The sequence below is a fragment of the Sciurus carolinensis genome, chromosome 11 (assembly GCF_902686445.1).
Source record: "Sciurus carolinensis chromosome 11, mSciCar1.2, whole genome shotgun sequence".
Lineage (NCBI taxonomy): Eukaryota > Metazoa > Chordata > Mammalia > Rodentia > Sciuridae > Sciurus > Sciurus carolinensis.
The window spans coordinates 95,957,379-95,977,626 of record NC_062223.1 but is presented as its reverse complement, the minus strand read 5'-3'; the positions used below and the strand labels follow the sequence as shown (position 1 = coordinate 95,977,626).

At 41.2% G+C, this 20,248-nt stretch overlaps 1 protein-coding gene across 10 annotated transcripts in view; it reads right to left on the bottom strand.

Annotated features, from left to right (window-relative positions):
- Window positions 1-20,248, bottom strand: part of Amotl1 (angiomotin like 1) — a 157,020-nt gene that overhangs the window by 89,930 nt on the left and 46,842 nt on the right. Inside the window, exon 1 of one of the 10 annotated variants that reach the window (XM_047516619.1) lies at window positions 19,643-19,758. The exons of 6 other annotated variants lie outside the window; for them this stretch is intronic. In XM_047516619.1, coding sequence (XP_047372575.1) covers window positions 19,643-19,745 — 103 coding nt within the window. In that variant the 5' untranslated portion in view covers window positions 19,746-19,758. Of the gene's footprint in view, window positions 1-11,167; window positions 11,501-11,685; window positions 11,705-19,642; window positions 19,759-20,248 lie in introns of those variants that run through there. 3 more of the 10 variants (XM_047516622.1, XM_047516624.1, XM_047516623.1) reach the window with 3 other exon arrangements.

Sequence of the window (20,248 nt, the reverse complement as noted above, 5' to 3'; positions counted from 1 at the left end):
TACATTCCAAAAGCCTGCTCTGCATCTACTGCCTTCACAAGAACTGACTCTACTAACAAAAATAGGGGAAAGGCTATTTCTCCAGGATCATGGCACTGGTGACATTTGAAGGTCTATTTTTATCCACAAAACAGTGAATCTTCTAGTGGTCTAGCCAACAAGATGATTTAAAAAAAAAAAAAAAAAAAAAAAACTGACCTCACTTCAAGGTATGTAACCCATCAATGGACTAGGAAACCCATTATAACATTTTCTCTAAAATCTGTACAACAGATAACTAAATAATCCTTGCAACTCAAGGATTTCAAAGTTGATATACAGTAATTCTTAAAGAAAAAATTTTGATTCACATTAATTGATGTTTATAATGATGATCCAAACCATCAAGAAAAAGTAACAAAGGTGAGGGGTGAGAGTGGGGAGGGGAGCTTACAGAAAAACTGCCACCCAAAATATCTACCTTCAGCTAGAAAGAAAATTCACAGGTCCAGAACAATAGTTTCCAGGGGTTTACTTGGTGTGAAATTTCTAATACTTTATCCAAGGATGATACATCATGATGATGACAGGCCCATAAGCATGGCAAAGATGAGTCCACCCCCAACTCCACTCGAATTTAGGCAGACTCATGAGACCAGGACTAACAGAGAATGACAGAAGTGACTCTGTGACTTCCAGGAATGGATCACAAAACATGACACAGTTCTTGCCCTGTTTGTTGGAATTCTCACACCTGCAGCCCTGAGCCACCATATAAGATCTATCAAGCCTGAATCTGTGGGAAAGACAAGGCAAGGCAACCTACAGGAACTCCAGTCAACAGATAAGCCTTCAGGACACCCCAGCCCAGGTGCTGGACATGAGAGTCCAGTCCCAAAGCACTCAGGCATCCCTACTCTCAGTCTTGTTCCCCTTGAAGTCCCAGGCAAGGTGGAACAGAGACAAGACCTTTCTAATGTGCCCAACTAGACTTCCAGATCCACAGAATCTGTAAGCACAACAGAAGATTACAACAGTAACTGCAACAACCATGACGCTAACTCAGAAGCCCTTCCATATTTCAATGTTTTTCAGATATTGTTCTGAGTTCTTAATATGTAATCCTTGCAATCATCTTTGGAGGTGGATGTTACTATTATCCCATTTTACATATAAAGAAACTACTTAACAGACAGGTTAAGTAATTTGCCCATGACAATAAGGCCAAAGAGTGCCACAGCCACACTATGAATACAAGTTTCCAGCTCCAGAGCCTTAACTATTAAACTCCATGGATAATGACTAAAATCAGAAAAAGGAATCCAAAGAACATAGCACAGCTAGCCCATGGACCACCTCAACCAGAAAACAGGAAGGACACATTAAATCATACCTACCCCATTTAAAGAGGTTTTAGAATGAGACACCCCCATAATTTGTTAATTCCTTGGTTGCTCCATGCCTTCCATATCCTGCCAATCTCTGTATTTAGCCACCCTCCCAGCAGAGAACTCTTCCATGCCTCTAGAAGTCACAGTATCTGCAATTTAAGCCCATTTCCTGTCAATAGGTTCAAAGCAAAGACATACTTGAAAGCCTATTATGAACCATTTCTCGAACTTCTCAGAGCAGAATAAGCCCCATTCATTTGCTTTCTGTTTTCTAATATCATACTATATTATATTCCTTTTAGAACATAAATTTTATAGGAGCAAAGGACACATACTTCAAACTTAATCCAACCCCTCGCATAGGACTGACCCTCAAATATCAGAGGAATGAACTATATCTTTTTATTGTATCCTCACCAAGTTCTCCACCACAGTATGTACTTGTACCATTCAGTTCTTCATTCAACAGATATTTACTAAGCAGTGAGTGCTTCTGTATCCACATGTTCACCTAATTTATAGTCTGTCCAAACATAAGAAATGTCATTCTCCCTAATGTTCAGCACATATCTTCCTCGTTAAGGGAAACTTAAAATATTCAAATTCAATTAAATTGGTATATTCATGATACTTCCTAAAAAGGAATAATGTAAAAATGAAAAAGACTAAATTCAAAGCTACAAAATATGTTCATTTGAGCAAACTTAACTATATGTTCCTAAACTAATAAAGTGATCAGTCACTTAATAAATGCCATCAACATGTATATTTGCATTTATTTCAATTTTTTTCTCTAAAGCCCTGAAATTTATTTTGGAGAAAGTTAAAAAAAACTTCAGAATTCTGGAAAACTGCTAAGAAAATCCATACCTCAGAGTAGACCTTTTAGACTATTCTTACTTTCTTGATGTATACTTTACAAGGTCAAATATAAAGTCAGCTAAGATGGATTTATTCTCCACTATTCAAGCAACTTGTCACTCATTTTGATCTGCCAGGCCAGTTGGTACAATGGGAAGATAAGTCTGACCAGATTATGCCCTTTAACAAACACACAAAAAGCAAACCTGACACCCTGGTTATCTTTATGGTTTATGTAAATGGTTTTGTGATGCTTTTTGTATTACTTTTCCCAGTGTCTTAATTGAGGCTTATTGTAATTGCATAAGGCATTATTCTTGACTCTTTTAGCTAGATAAAGGATCATTAAACCATTTCTCTTTGCAGAAACTAGGTTGGTTTTATATGTGTTCTGTAATGAATTTAATGCTGTACACTGGGTACAGACTCCTCCAGTTTCCGTAATTCTGAAAAAACAGTTCCTAGTCTCCTTATCTGCCCTTGAATCTTTAAACCTTTCCCCTAATCACCAGGATGAGCAATCAACTTAACTGCAGTGATGCTAAGGGTTCAGTCCCTGGGGAAATAGGAACTTATCAGGAATTTCATGCATTTTCCTTTCCATATAGGGGGCTCACTCACAAAACAGTTGGCTCTCAAAACCCCTTCTGAATACAGCCAGCATCAAGAAGGAAAAGACCTGCCTCCACCTGCTTTGGGGGGGGGGGTCAAATTCCTGGTCATAGCACCTGGGGTCACCATCAGAGCTGAGAAGAAGAGCTAAACATGAGATGCCTCTTTCCTCCCTGGCGTTTGGCCATAAGGCGTGTTCCCAGCGCCATCTCACACAGAGGCAGCAACAAGAGCCTAAAGGACAAGACATCACCCTTGTCTCGCTTGGCCTGTTCTGAAAAGGGTGGAGGAAAGGTGGGAGGAAGCAGGGAAAGGAGGAAGAACAGAACAGATCAGAAGAGATGTGAGGAAAGAGAAGTGGGAAGGCCTGTCATGTGGGCGGCAATCACAAACACAAGTCCAGGAGACATAACGAGCCCTTACACCAGTTGGATTACAGAACCATGCAAAGGAAGACAATGTATGCAGAAGTATTTTGGCATTCAAGTTCAAGGACCTGGAGACTGACTGGATGCAGGATGGATAAGGTAAGGAACTTCACAATTTTCAAAGAAAATCATAGGGTGATGCAGTGTAGGTACCTGAGCAAGCACAAACACTGGAGGGAGGAACAAGAGGCAGTCCCCAACCCCTGCTGACAAAGGCTAGTTCAACAGTGGAACAGAGGAGTTCCAGAGTGGCCATCGATGACCATCTCCAGGAGAAGAATCTCCCAGTGCTATTTGCCCCAAGCATTTCTATTTGCTTCTCTCAAGGACCAGATCCTTAGGAGAATTCCATGAACTTAATTTCCCTAGAAACAGAAACAATCTCTTCATAATGGCCTGCTAAGCTCTGCCCCAGCATAACCCAGATGCCATACTGATCCATCTTCCAAATGAAATGAGCCTCTGATAATAGAAGTGACAAAATGAGGCTCAAGCTCATGGAATATTCACCCTGTGGTATTTTCTCCCCATCAGGTCACACAGACTTCCAAGGGAGAAGGGGCACATTCCATTCAAATATGTATCCCATCCCATCATCTGATCTCAGTTGTACTGCCATCAGACAAGAGTCAAGCTCAAGTAAAACAGCACTGGCCAATAGCTCCAATGATGGACATGGCTATTACCTGAACTGTAGTTAGTATGACTGAGGGACTGAATATTTAGTTAATTTACATAAATTTAAATAGCCACAGGTGACTAGTGGTCATATGAATAGTATAGATCTAGATCTTTAAAAAACAGATAGGGACCAGATCACACCTGACCTAAACGGACAGCATTAAAAAAAAAAAAAAAATGCATGGAATTATATTTCTCTACTGCAAGGAAGCTGAATCTCTCAATATGTCAGCATCTCCTCAAGCGATTTTCCAGCCCTGAGTTCTTCCATGGTCATTACTATAGCTACACATCAATGTGCCTCCAAAAGATCTGTTTGGAAGGCCCTCAGAAAACCTAGCCCAATCATCCACTCACTGTAGAAACCTTTTCCATGATATCCTGATGATTTCTACACAGTTACCAAGTTACCCTTAGAATCAGGAGAGGCAATCTACACCAAGTCCAAGGGCACTGCTCCAAGGAGATGCAGGATTTCCATACAATAAAAACTATTTTGCAAGTGCTATACCTCTTATGAAGCCCTTTCAGGCTCCTTATCTCATTCAAGCCTCTCAATAACTTTAGAATGTAAGTATTTAACAAACACATTTATTTCCTAGAGGCTATCTGGCTTCACCAATGGCTTGTCTACAGTAGCACCGACCCAAACTTGACACATTTTCCAGGTACTGAGAGACAAGTGAGGGAGGGAAAGTCATGGTCAGAGGGAGTGTGGCACAGAGGGCAATCAGAAGTGAGAACACAGTGATGCATATCGACTAATCACTTTAGAAATCAATCTATTCCAAACTTGAGTACTTAATGATCAGACTTGTTCCAAAGGGTAAACACTTCAGTGTAGATCCATTTAAAAGGGACTGTGCTCTAAAACAGTGGTTCTCAAAGTGTAGTCCCAGGCCCAGCAGTATCATCACTTGGAAACTTGTTACAAATGCAAACTCTGAGGCCCCATCTAAGTCTAGAAATAGAACCTCTGGGACTAGAGCCCAGCACTGTTTTACCAAGCTGTCTAGATGACCCTGATGCTCACCCACGTTTAAGCACTGTCCTAGTATTTTACATGTAACACCCCCATCAGTTTCCTCTGGGATACAAAAAACTTGATCAATGAGGAAAAGGAAGGGAGCTGGCATTATGACGTCTGTGACAGGTCCTGGTGACATCAGCTCTGATTTATTGTACCCAGGATAACAAAACTCTGAAACTCATAAACTCTGAAATAGCCTCATTCAATAAATAATAATTGGTACATGATAAAATGATCCCGGAAGTGAAAAGGTGTCTGTGAGAACTGGGATTCAAGTTTCCCAGGATAAAAGCATATATGAGCACAATAAAACAATTTACATTCCTGCTGTTTTAGTAATAATCATAGTAGACATTTACTGAAGGCCTTCAATGTGCCTAGCACTACGCTAAGTGTTATATATGCATTATTTAATCTTACCCCTGTGCAATTCCATGGTGTAAGAACTACTACTGTACCCATTTTACTCATGAGAATTTCAGCAGGTGAAATTCTCCACGGTGTCACAGCAAGGAGGTGGCAGAGTCAGGAAGCAAACCAGCTCTATCTGTTCTTAATGCCAAATACAACCTCCTTTTCATTTTACCATATATTCTAACCCAATTCTATTCTTAATCTTTATGTTACCAAGTTTTAAACATTGTGTTTTTTACTTACGTTTTAAGCTATCATGCCACGTGCTATTTAAAAAGTTCTCAACCACTCCATTTACCCCAGGTCCTTCAGCATGTGCTCAAGAATTAGAATGACCCACACTAGAATAAACCACACATGCCAATAAAGATGTTCAAAAACTGGATCAAAAACAAGAACCAATTTTATACCCACCATGCTTGGGCAACATGCCCAAGGAAGCTCTCCTTGGGCTGACCACCTGGACTAAAGGTAGCCCTCTCTGCTTAGAGGTCCCAGAGAAGATCACACATCTCTATTATGGCTTAGTACATGGTAATGCCTACACACAACCCCACTGATCTGTGAGCCTTTAAGAGTCGGGGAGCTCTGCTTGATACTCTTCCAGAGCACGAAATGCCTAGTCACCACCTGGAAGGTAGTTTATAAGATCATAAGACAAAGAATTCTCAAGAAAGATAAATGTAAAACTTGTAGAAGAAAATATTTGGGCCCATAAGCCCCAAAACGTTCTTAGATGTGATACAAAAAGTGCAACCCATAAAGAAAAAAAAAAAAAAATCAGTAAACTCAATTTCATCAAAATTAAAAACTTTTGTTCTGTAAAAGGTCCCAGAAAGGGCTGAGGGATGTAGCTCAGTGGTAGAGCACTTGCCTAGCATGTGTAAGGCACTGGGTTCCATCCTCAGCACCACATAAAAATTGCTGATCCTGACCCTGGGTAGGCCAGGGTAATGTGTGCATTTGTGGCTTATTTTTGAATAAAAAAGTTTAAAAATTTACAAAATAATTAAGAAAAAAGCTTGCACAATAAAAATTAAATAAAAATGTTTGTACAGCTATAAAAATAAATAAGTAATAAAATAAAGGTATAAAACTACAATAACATTATTTTTAAAGTCCCAGAAAGAAAATGAATAAACAAGCTGCATACTGAGAAAAATATATATGCAAGTCACATACCTAACAATGACTTGTATCTAGATTATACAAGAACTCTCAAAGCTCAACAGCAACATAAATAATGCAGTCAGAAAAGAGGCAAAAGACATGAATAGACATTTTACCAAGAGGATATACAGATATCAAACAAGCACATGAAAAGATGTGCAACATCATGAAACCATTAGGGAAATATGAATCAAAACCACAATAAGACTAAACACTAATTAGAACCCCTACCGTACAGCCAAAAAAAAACCTAAAAACAGTGACAACACCAAATGCTGGCAAGGATGCAGAGAAACCAGATCTCTCACATGTTGCTGGTAAAAATGATAAATGATACAACCACTCTGGAAAACAGTTAAAAAACCAAACATACTTACCACATCATCCAGCTATCACACTCCTGGGATGGGCCCTTATTCCAGAGAAATGAAAACTTTTATCTGCACAAAAACCTGTATAGGAATGTTCACAACAACTTTATGCATAATAGTAAAAAACTGAAAACAACTCAGATGTCCTTCAATAGGTGAATAGTTAAGCCACAGTACATCCATACCATGGAATACTACTCATCAATAAAAGGAACAAAACAATTGATATGGAAGGATCATTATGCAGAGTGAAAAGTTAATCACGAAAAGTGACTGCATGAATTTGTTTATGTAGCATTATTAGGATGACAAAATTATAGATATGGGGAACAGATCCAAGGGGTCACTAGCAGCATTCAGGGACAGAGGTGCAGGAGGAGAAAGTGGCTACAACTGTAAACAGGTGGAATCCTGGAAGTGATGAAATACTTCTATAGCTTGATCATGGCAATAGTTACACAAATCTATACATGTGAAAAATGTATAGAAGTATACACACACAAATACAATTGTATGCATGTAAAACTGGTGAAATCTGAGTATGTTCTGTGAATTGTACCAATATCAATGTCCTGGTTCTGCTACTGCACTGTGATTATATAAACTGTTAGCAATGGGGGAAAAGGGTAAAGGGTATAAAGGACCTCTCTACCATTTTTGCAATTTCCTATGAAATTATGATCATTTCAAAATGAAAAGTTAAAAAAAAGTAAACTACAGACATTTTACTAAAAACAAAATAAGAGGGATATTGTTGCAATACTAGACAGTTAGGTCTCAAATACCGATTCAAACACACTGTGTAGGACAATAATTGTTTTTTAAAAGTTAAATCCAATTCTCCAGAGTCTTAACAGGAATACATTTCCTAACAGTTTAGAACTACTCTCCTGCTCCCTCCAAAAAGGAAAAGAAAAAAAAAAAAAATGTGAGCCCTTTGGTATGTCCAGAAGGTCTGCCTGGAGAGCTTGAAGTGAAGGTTCCCTAAGGTTCCACAAGGCCTGGTCACAAGAGCAGAGACAAGGGCCTCACAAGTGACAGGAGAACTCAAGTCTGGTGCCAGCACATAAGCCCAGGAGCAGGAGTGGCTTCCTTCCAGCAAAAGTAGTATACCAATCTACCCACAATGGCCAAGATTTACATTGTGCCTCTCCTCCAAAGACAAAATAAAGTCAAACTAACAAAATTAAAACCAAAAACTCACTAGGCAAACAAACAAAAAACCTCAGCAACCTCAGACAATTTCCAACAAACCTTGCAATCAAATATCCTTTTGCTTGACCTCCATGCTACCTCTTGTTTTCTTTTTTTTTTGCAGTGCTGGGGATCGAACCCAGGGCCTTGTGCTTGTAAGGCAAACACTCTATCGACTGAGCTATCTCCCCAGCCCCTACCTCTTGCTTTTTAAGGATTCTAATACCTGCTGAATTTTGCATCATAAGAAACTTCTGAAATGAATGAAAATTACGAGAAAAAATTATTGAAAACACTGCAGACTTTACTGACCCAAATTTCCATATGCATTTAAAATGCAGATAGCCACCAAGAAAGGAAAAAAGAAAGAATGAAGGAAAGAAAGAAAAGAAAAAAGAAAAGCATTGACGGGGAATTTTGCATATAAGAACTATTAATAGATCTTAACAAAGTTTAACTTATTGGCCTGAAAAATCAAACTTTTACTAAATTTTCACTAGCATTTCCCTTGTTTTAGGTCATTGTTTGTTTGAAGTCTTAGATTACAGCCTGTTTTATCAGTTTCAAAGCATTTTCACAAATGACTAAAGAAATATGAAGCACAGTACCTAGAGGCTGTACTTTGCAACAGAACTCTCAGCAGACAGAAGTTGACTAATTTCCATTGGTTTGGCCATGGTTCCCCCAGGCTCTGAGTCCACACTCTCCACAGGGGTAGACATCAGAAAAAGCAGAGCTCTCCAAATGGAAGTCCCAGTCTAACTGGCCAAGGGCAGACACTATCAAGTCTAATCAGCAGAGTGCCTTCCCACAAAATCACTCACATTTCTGCATTCATGTGCTTTTCTTCTTGACAGCACTTTAAAATCTCATTTAAATTGAAAGTCCTCCATTAGTTTCCATGAAAAGATGTATTTTTCAATGCTTTGATCTCTACATGCCCTTCACTGCATTAATATTCTTCATTCTTCACCATCTGCAAGGAACCTAAAAGACCCGCACTTGTGTGAATTTTTAAAAGAAAGGGAAGAGAGAGGGCAGTTACAGGGACAGCATCCTCTCTCCCTCCTGTCCACCTGCAGGTTTATAATTTATCTTGAAACAAAATGTATCACACAAAGGCAAAAGTATGCCTCTCCAAGAATTAAACATCTTCCCCCTTCCCCACCCCCACCAGGTGGAGAAGAGGCTCCACCTCTCCATATTCTATCCTTTTTCATTCTGGTCAAATCAGTACTTTCTATCACTTTATTTTTCAAAACAATTCAAAATGTATTTAAGAATTGTCCCACATTATTCTTATAAAGAGTGTTCATAGTATATAGATAGTGCTCACAGCACAGATCTAGAAAGTAAATTTTTTCATTCCTCTAGTTTCTTCAAGAACTTGCAATCCAGAGAGATCCCTAACCAAGAATCTGGGTCTGACGTAGCAGCTGCCGGGTCCAGAAGTGTTAGGCAGCCAGGGGAAATATTAGCCTTTTTGGCAGAGACCCAACGCCTGGTTTTGGAAGCAGAGAGCCATGATTGTTCAATATTTCAAGCCCCGACTTTTCGCTCCCCGAAAAGGAAGGAAATTTTCTGGAATTGTAGCTATTAATATCCCTCTATTCTGATTTTATTCAGTTACAGTGAGCAAGTTAACACATTGTTTTGAGTAGTCAAAGATATCTTGGGGGTCACAAATGGCTCTCATGACCCCCTACTCTCGCCACCACCAAGACTTTTATAAGCAATCTAAAACTCGATTCTCTTGACAGGCCTTAGAGGAAAAAAAATGAGCAACCATGTTTCCATAGAGTAAGGGAGCAGAAGGACCAAGGGGACAAACTCCTGTATCCAAATAGCAAAGCTTTGGAAGGCCTACATGATCAGGGCCCCTGTCTGCTGCAGCCCACACTGGCTGGGCTATAGAGCATTTGCTATTTGCAGACAGTAAACTTACATCGAAGACAAGACGGCAAAAAACCTTTGAACAAAAATGGAAGGGGTACATCTTGGCAGTCAGCAATCAACAAGTACGAAGAGTAGAGTTAGTGGAGGTGAGGCTGGGGCGCTGCAGGAGAGACCCACGATTCACGGCCTGGGGTTTCGAGAGGGAAACTTGGAAAGCGCTCCGCGAGCTCAGTCCAGACAGAGGCCCGTGAGGTGCGCGCCAAGGCTCCTCTGTCCCGCGGCCCCATCCTCCAGCCCCGCTGCCCCGACCCGGCGCAGGGGCCCGACTCCGCTTGCCTGTCAGAGGCCGACGTGCCAAGCTCCCTCTTGCCACAAATGTCACATTCCAAAGAAAAAACAGTTCCACTGGGAAAGTTTAATTTTTCACCCTCTTGAAACCTGATTCTTTTAAAGGCAGCACTAACAGACTAAAGAAAGCTAGATCTAACTCCCGGTTTGTCAAAGAAACTTGTCTGGGGAGAACAAAGGAGCAGCGGCTATCGCGATCCGAGCTTTGGGGTCGCAGCGCGAGCCCTACACCGCCCCACTCCCCAGAGCCGAGTCCTACGGGTGGGCAGCAAGAGTCCAGCGGAGCACCCAAGCCCGTCGGGCAGGCCAGGGCGAGCCTTTGTCTCGAGCGGAGGGAAGAAGCCACCCGACATCCCTTCCGCCCCCTCCCTCGGCGGCCTGGGGACCCGCGCGGGCGAGTCTCGGAGAGTCCAGCCATATGGCAGCGCCCCTCCGGAAAAGCCACCCCCGCGTCGGGGGCGCGCCCGCACCCCAAGGCCCACGGGGCCGAGCTGGTGGAGGCAAGTTCCCGTCTCCCGCGGGGCGGCGCGGCGCTGAGATTTCGCCCGTGGGCACCAGGGACCTCGAGGGTGGCAAGGGAACAGGGCTCTGTTCCCCCCCCCCCCCATCTGGGTCTCTTGGCAGACACCACCGGGCCCCCAACGCCGAATCGGCTGTTCAAGCCGCAACATCTGGAAGTGACTCAGTCCCCAGCCCCCAGGAGGACCCCCGCCTCTGCTGCCTCGAGCAGCTGGTCCTTCACACGGGAGATTCAGGGATGCCCTCCCCGCACCCTCAGCGGAAGCCAGTTACCTTTCACCGAAGGCTCACAAGTTCCCCGGCGCAACTTTGCCCTCCACATGAGGCGATCATGGCTAGTTCAGTCCCGCGGCGGGGGAAGGCGGCTGCTGGGCAGCGCTCTGGGCATGGCGTGGGGCAGCGCGGGGAAGTGGTGCCCGACAATCAACCCCATTCACACAGGAAGGAGAGAAATGCCAGGGCTTCACCTCCAGTCCCAAGCCCGACAACCGCAGCTGGGTCCTAGAGAGTCCCGCGCGCTCCCGCCGCCGCCCGCGCTCCCCGCTCCCCGCGCGCGGGTCGGGGAGGGTCGCCCGGGCTCGTCACTGTAACCCTACACTCCACCCCCGCCCCGGCACCCGGCCGCTGGGCCCTAGAGCCCGTCTTCAGTCGCCCGCCACCCCTCCTGGGACCGCGAGATTGCCAGGCTGAAATTGCCCTGAGCTCAAGCTGACGTGTCTCCCTGAGATTTAGGAGGGCCACTGTCTCCCTTGTTTTGTCCCCTGCGGCGTTTTAGTTAATACCCAACTCACTAGTTCTTCTTTCGATTTTGTCTTCCTTCCCACCAGGCCATTCCCAGCCGGATTCTGTTTCCGGATCTGCTCCCAAAGTCCAGGTTAGGTTCTGCTCAGGATGAGTTTTTTCCCTTAAGTGGAATTCCAGGTGGAAAGTGACCGTACATTGCTCAGCAATTCCCAGGCCCCAGGGCTTCTGTCACGCACTGGTACTGGGCGACAGGCTGCTATTAGATGCTCCCTTTGAAGATGAGAAGGGTCAAAACAGAACTTACAGCCCGATACTAAATGTATTCCTAGCACCGAACAATCCAGTGGCCACAAACTCCAGGCCGTTATTTACCCGAATAGAGGCAAAGAATGCAAGTGACTCTGGTAAAGTGTTTCTGATTCTGCCACACCTCTTAAATCAGGCTGTACTAAGCAACACTCCTCACTTACCCCATTATATTCTCTGCCCTCTGCAGCCCTGATCTGGGGTGCCCCACATGCCCCCTAGCAATAATGCCTGGCTTCTGAGCTCTGCTGCTCAGAAGAGATGAGATCAAGTAACAAAATGCAGTGACTGCCCATCAGGTTAGTAAGAGTCAGTGCATACCAAGCCTCATGCTTTGCCCTTCTCCCCTTTCTTGCCCTTCTTGCCAGGCCTTCAGGGTCTCCTGCCTGGATTGTGGCAGCTCTCTTAACTAACCTGCCCTCACTATTACCCCTCCAGTCATTTCTGGTAGGGTTGTGAGTCCTGACTCCAGTCTATTCTTCTGATTCCCACAATGGCCACCTGACTAGTAACCTCTGCTCTAGCAATAGAGCCCAAATGGCAATCATAAAACAATTATTTATCAAATACCTACTCCATTCGAAGTCACTTACCTAGCACTTAATAGCACACAAAACAAACAGCAGCCAACAATCCCTTCAAAGATGTGTTATCTACTTAATAAGACAAGATATGCAAATAGAAAAGGGGAAAGCAACAATGCAGGAGAATGGAGCCTCTGGAGATGCTTGGGAAAGGTGAAAAGCACTAGTTTTCCAGAGGAGAAATGAGAGTTTGGCAAGTAGTTCTGATGTAGCAGAAAGAGGAGAAGGCAGCACTGGACAAGCAGAGGCTAAGCTAAGAGAGAGCGGAGTACTGGAAAGAAAGTATGTATAAAGAGAAGAGTTTTTACTAGAGAAGGGGAGAAAATATGGAAAAAACAGAATAACAAAATTACAAAAATGTAGACCTGAAGAAACAAAACCTTTCACTTGACTGATGAGAAATTTGGGCCTGGCTGTTGAATGACTTGTCCAATGTCACAGAACAAATTCAGTAGCAAGGCCAGGAGTAGATCAGACTGCTACCTCAGTGTGTTTTGTACCACACATTATAAATCCTGAGCAGCAGTTTAAGAGTTAAGACTATGCTACAGGCAATGAGCAAACAAGATTCACCTATTCACCTCAAATTTATATCAATTTAGTATAGATTGAAGACAAAGGAATGAATTTAAAAAAGTAAGGAAAGAAGAAAGCTAACTTACATATTCTAAAATGCCCTATGAGGCACCATTCTATAATCTACCAGACAGCAGGATTTAGCATCATCTGGTACTCTAGAACAAAACAGGCACAGGCTGAGTCACAGCTCAGTCCTCATTATCTGTGTGACCTTAGGCCAGTCACCTAACTTCTCTAAACTTCAGTATACTCCTTTGCAAGATGATGAAAATAGCACCAATTTTCACAGGGTGGTTTTAAGTATTGAATAAAGTAACAAATGCCAAATGCTTAAAATAATGTATATGTAGTACTCAATATCCCAATAGCCCAGTGAGATAAGGAAACAATCTGGGATAGTTATAGGAAACAATGGCGCATTATGTTAGGGTAAAGGAGATTGAAAGAAAAAGATACCACACTTCGAAGATAAAAAATACTATGAAGAAAGATTGCAAGTCTTTGAAGCAAGATTTTACTCTTTTCATGATTAGTGAATATCATGGGGAACAGAACCAGAAAATCAAGTTAATAGAGTTTAAACCTGAGTCATAGGGAAAAAAAACAAACTGTTCTTGGAAGTATGGGTCTTTAGACTAATAATAAAGAAGCTGAGTTAGGAGGAACTAATTGAGAAAGATGTTGAATTCTTACTGTCTTTTAGGCAAGTACAAAGGTATAAAGAAAAAGAGAGATGCAGCTCTGAAGATCAGTTCACTTGTAGAGTACCCACAACTGAAAATGGGGAAAAGAAGAAAAGTTGGGAAATTTAAAGGCATAAAAGCCAGAGGAAGTGTCAAGAAGTTGGTCCCTCTAAAAGACAGCAGAATGAATCAAACATAACTTTCCTATATTCATATATGAATACACCATGACCAGTGTAACTCCACAAAAATGGGAAGTTATATTTCATGTATGTACATTCTACTGTCATATATAATTTAAAAAGAATAAAATTTTTCCTTTTAAAAAAGAAGTTGGTCCCTCTAGCTGATGTCAGGAATTCCTAGGTCTTCAGATGACATGCTAGGCACAACTTTGAAGGCTCACGAATCTTCTAATCAATCAAATTGATTGATCCTACACTCCTCAAATTGATTCCAAGTCATCAAAGGAATGGCAGCACAGGCAGAAAACTGCTGGAGGTCATTGTCCCCCTCCTGAACCTTAATTTCTTCAACTGTTAATAATCTCTATATCAGACACAGAAAATGAAATAACTTCTACATCAAATACATCTGAATCTATTGCTCAGGAGCTAAGGCTTGAATAAAAGACTAGAGATTTGACTAAGATGTTACCAAAATCAGCCTTTCAACAGCATATTTGGTTTCAGATTCCAGTGAGCATCTGCATTTTTTTTTAAGTCTAAATACTCTCTCTAAAGGTCAGCATCTTTTCTAAAGTTATCCAAACTGATAAGGGAAGTCAACAAGTGACTAACTTGAGCTTTCTTTGAAACAACCCAGAAAGCAGTCTTTAACTCCCAACAGCACAGGTACCTGGATGTTCCCCATAAGCACAGAGGCAGAAAGAAGAATGAGGTTATCAGGCATACAGACAGAGGAAAATGAGCAAGGCCTCAGAGTTCTACTCCAGGTTCCAGTGGTTTCCAGACATAGGGAGTAACTTAACAGGAATCTCAGATTTTTCCCTTAAAAAAAAAACCTAGGATGTAAGTGCCACTATGATGGTACTTACTTCCTAGGCTTATTGTGAGGATTAAAAGGGGTAACGCATTGAAGTGCTGGGCACATTGTAGAATTCAGTTAAAAGTTAGAAACCTGGGCTGGGGGTATAGCTCAGCTGGTAGAGTGCTTGCAAGGCAAGCAGAAGGCCCTGGGTTCAATCCCCAGCACTGAAAAAAAAAAAAAAAAAAAAAAAAAAAAGTTAGAAACCCTTCCCCTCCAGTTTTCTGAAATACCAAGGACTCAAATACCCTTTAAAATGTGAATCACCTTCCCCTCCCACTTTTCTCAGCTCTTACTTAATAACACTGAAAATCTTTACTAAATCAGGTGAGGTAGCACATGCCTATAATTCTAGCTATGCAGGAGGTTGTGGCAGAAAGACCATAAATTTGCAAGTTCAAGGCCAGCCTGGGCAACTTAGCAAGACCCTGTCTTGAGATAAAAAATAAAAAAGGCTGGAGGTGTAGTTCAGTAGTAGTGAACTTTTGGGTTCAATCTCTAGTACCTCCACACAAAAAAAAAAAAAAAAAAAAGAAAAAGAAAAAAAAAACTTGCTAATTATTTGACTGAATGACCCTTAAGAACTGGACATGGCCAGGTGCAATGGTGAACATCTGTAATCCCAGTGACTCAGGAGGCTAAGGGAGGAGGATTGCAAGTTCAAGGCCAACCTCAGCAACTTAGTGAAGCCCTTATGAAACTTAGAGTGTGACCCAGTCTCAAAATTGAAAAATAAAAATAAAAAGGGCTGAGGGTGTGGCTTAGTAGTAGAAGTGCCCCTGGGTTCAACCCAAATTTAAAAAAATAAATAAAGGCCTGAGCTTGCTAGAAGGGAGAAGACTAGTGGCAAAAGGAGAGTGGATGGACATAACCACAAAGGAAGGACTACTGCAGCTTCACTTAGGACAAGTCATGACAATCAGTAGATCACGATTAATGACCACTGGAGGAACAAACCAATAATTGAATGCAATCAGGCTACCGTGATGAAAGTGCTTGTTTTGTTTCTAGAAGAAGGATATTTTCAAAGTTCAAATTCTGTAGTACTTTCCAAAGTATAATTTTGGAACCAACACATGTTAAATTTGAATTTTTCATGTGCTACCTCCAAATTGCAGAATATGGAAGAGTAGAGTCCTAAAGCCCACTCAGTGTTTCCTAGCACACTGAAGTTTCCCAGTGGTTTACTGGGGTCATGGTGCTCTTGCAATTCTCTTTCAGAAGCGTTTACTACTTCATAGCTAATAGCTAAAGGTAAAGGAAGATGGTTGACAGATTAGAGGTCAAAACCAAAGCATTGTGGGAACATAGAGATGTGATTTGGCACAGAGCATAGAGGTGTGATTTGCACAGAGGAAGAAGGGCAGGTTCAAGAAATCCAAGTACTGAGAGAAAGCTGTTTCTAACAAAAATATGGACATGAGGACATGCAGTGCTTCTCAACACTTTCTTTTAATCTCTTCTTTTCATAAACATAAAATGATCAAATTAATACTAGTTTTGGTAACTCCTGTACAGCAGTCTCCTCTTCATCTGCAGTTTTCCTTTCTGTGGTTTCTGTAAACCTGGTCAACTGCAGTCCAAAAATATTAAGTGGAAAATGTCAACTGCGGTCCAAAAATATTAAATGGAAAATTACAAAAATAAAAAATTCATAGGATTTAAATTGCATACCCTTCTTAGTAATATAAAAAAAATTTCAAACAGCCTTGCTCCATCCCTCCTGGGCTGTGAATCATCTCTGTGTCCAGTGTATCTACCCTGCATACATACTGTCCATGCAGTACAAGAAGTTTTGAGATAATCACACGACTGTGATTACAGTATAACTTCTATTTATTATTAGTTATTTATATTAATATCTTACTTGTCTAATTTGTAAATTAAACTTTATCAAAGTATGTATGTATAGGAATAAACATAGTATACATAGGGTTTAGTTCTACCTGCATGTTTCAGATAACCACTGGCCGTCTTGGAATATATCTCCCTTGAATAAAGGAGTACTACGGTATTATCACCAGGCAAAAAGGATTTATTTTTCAGTTCTCTGTTTAACAAAGACAATAGTTGGAATGTTTTTTCTCTCCCTGATTGTTTCCAAATATGAAATAATGTTCTTGAATAAGCTTTTTTCCATAGCACATGCCTCCTCTGGAGATTTCTGACACATGCCCTGCCTGCATCCTGCACACCGTTGACAGGGGCATAATGCAGGGAACAATAGGAGTGTCACAGCAGAGGTTCTGGGTGTGCATCCCTGGGAGAAGAGGGAAGACCAAAGGTCCACATTGACCAAGAGTGTACCAAAGAAGAGGAAAATGTGGTGAGCAAAGGGAAAGACATACAAGATGAGATAGTGTAGCTGCAGAAATATCAGGAGCCTATGGATAAGGAAAGCACTCCCAGGGAAAATTAAATGTTATATAATAGACTGGATCATTTGAAAACTCTGCTCCATTTGAAATTCACCCAAGTACTCTGTGTCAATTATAGAAAACTTTCCCAAGGAATATTTATTAAGTACCTACTAAGGGTCAGGCTCTGTGCTACCACCCTATTAAGTTATTGATCTGAGGCCTGTCTGTCTGGATGCTTTAGTTTCACAACCATAATGACACACTGGTCTCGTCTTGACTCACTGTTTTCTCCTATGAGGTAATTACCTAATATGAACTAAAACACATAATTTGATCCATATAAAAAGCAAGAAACAGAGAGCAGATATGATCATGTCCAGAGAAAATGCACCTACACTGAACAGGTAAGGAGGGGTAAAGACAATGCCCCAAACAAACCTGGGATCAGATCCTGAATGAGACAGAGTAACTGAATATTAAGAACTTGGCATACAATAATATTATATGTATATACATTATATAAATTATAATTATTCTGATTAATATTTGCTATTATTACTATTACTTGAAATATTGAAAGCTCATAATACTTCTTTGATCAGTTATTTCAGATTTTTCTCAGCTTTGGGCACCTACTGACATTGGGGCTGATGATTTTTTGTGAGAGACTGCCCCTGTGCATTGTAAGATAACCTCTACACACTAAATGCAGGTAGAAATCATCCCCTTCAAACCCAGTTATGAAAACAAAAAGTTTAGAGACATTGTCAGATGTCCCATAGGGATTAAATTGCCTCTGGCTGAGAACCACTGAGTTGGAATTAATTGATGATATCCAGGGCATGGAGGGGAGACTCCCAAGGGTCTAACCATAGTGATCATCTCATTGACTTATTAGTGAACCCAACTGCATACTAACAGGAAACAATCTCAGTTTTGTTCATCCTGCAGTATGTGATGTTATGGTAATTTCTCCCTTGTTCTCTTTTCATGAGCAAAAACCTAATCATGTTTTAGTCTTTTATTTCCAGTGATGATGTAGACACATGTTTTGTTTCTAAAATGGGAAGCATACTGAGTTTCTAAAACAACAGCAATGCAAAGCCACTATTAAAAACGAGGAATTTCACAATAAAGGGAAGGAATTTAGATCAGAATGTTCACACTGAGGGATTACAAAGGATCGTAATCACCACTTTGAACAGAATGTTTGGATATTTACTCTGAAAATGTCTCCAATTTGTAGCTAGAAAATTCAACCCCTCACAACCTGTACAGCAATTCCAGCTCTTCTTCCCAAAGACGCACTACAAACAGTAGGTCTACACTGTAAAAGCCAAAGACAAGTGAGTGGAGAAACTTCCACCTTTCCTAATGGCTCCAGTCACTGGGATGATTCAGTTTAGGAGAAAAAAAATCATTTTTATGGCATAAGCCTAGAGTAGGGAGGAAAGTTAAAATCTACATGTAAGGTTCTATAAAGTTATCCATCTAGAAATCAGAGAGTATTTATTGTGCATCTGTGATAGAACTAGTATCATGCTAAGAGGAATGGTCTTCAGAAAAATAAACAGTAGAAACAGGAATAATTAGAAGTAAAGGAAAAAAGTTATTCCTGAAAAGTCATAAATAGAATAACTGAAAGGATGGTAGAATTGGAAAGAAGGCAAAGCTCTGTGAGACCTGCAGTGGTTCATTCATTCATTCATCTATTCTCTTTATCATTCATTCAAAAACTATTTTTGACTTAATTGATAAGCAGGTATTTTTCTAGATGTCTGAAAACCCTTTCACAGGCTCTGTCTTCCTAAAATGCACAAAGTAAATAAATCTATAATTAGAGTTAGTGTGATAAAGAAAAGGAGAGGAGAAGGTGCAGTAATAAATGGAGAAAGGGTGGCTGATTAGAGGGAATAAAAGGAAACTTCCCCAGGATGTAGCATTTAAATAGAGACCTACAGGACAAGACATGAAGAAGCAGGGAGAGTATACCAGCCAGAACAATACAGCACGTGCAAGAGATCCAGAGGCAGAGAATCCTCCATGAATGTGAAGAATTTAAAGAAGGCACAGAAGTACAGCTCTTGCAGGTGTCCTATACCGTGAGCATCCAGGTATGGCCCAGGAAGAGTTCCTTAAGAAGACTAATAGTCTCCTTTACCAGGCTTCTGGGAATGGTCCCTTTCTATTTAATCTTTATGAGGTAAGATATGTAAACGTAAGATCCAAATAGAGGAGAGAATAGGAACATCAGAAAATGACAGCTGGGGATGTAACTAGAGACAGAATGCTTGCCTTGCTTGCATGAAGCCCTGGGTTCAATCCCCAGCATGGCCAAAAAAAAAAAAAAAAAAAAAATTAAAAATTAAAAAAAAGAAGGAAGGAAGGAAGGACGAAAATGACCAATCTGGGATAAATAATAATAAAAGGGTAAATAGAAACAACCTGCAAGTAAGCTGCACAGTCGTCTTTGGTCACAACATTTACCCAAAAGATGCTGTCTCTCCAGAGGCTTCCTGAAAACAGGGGAAGACCCAGGATCCTCCATGACATCAGGCCAGTGATCCTTAACCCATAGTGGCCTTGGGATCATCTGAAGAACTTGTTAAAGCAGAGATTGCTGGGCCCCACCCTCAAGTTTCTGACTCATTAGGTCTGGGTGGAGCCAATAATTGCACTTCTAACAAGCTCTAGGTGATGCTTGTCAGAAGACCACATTTGAGAACGACTAGTTAGGACATACAGGAACCCACATTTCTTTGCACCAGAATCCCATCTTAAATGAAGAAATAGTCAAGAAGTGTTGTAGGAGCAAAATGATCAAGAACCAGTTTTCTGTCTTGAACTAGCACGCATGGAGTGTTCACTCTGTGCCAGTGAGTTCATACATTATCTGATTTCATCACCATATAACCACTCAGAAAAGAGGTATCGTTGCCCATGTTTTACAATTGAGGAAAGGAGGCTAGGTGAGATCCTGTGGGTTGCTGAGATCATATGGACAATATGCAACAGAACCAGGATTCAAGCTTGTTAACACAGAGCTCTGGT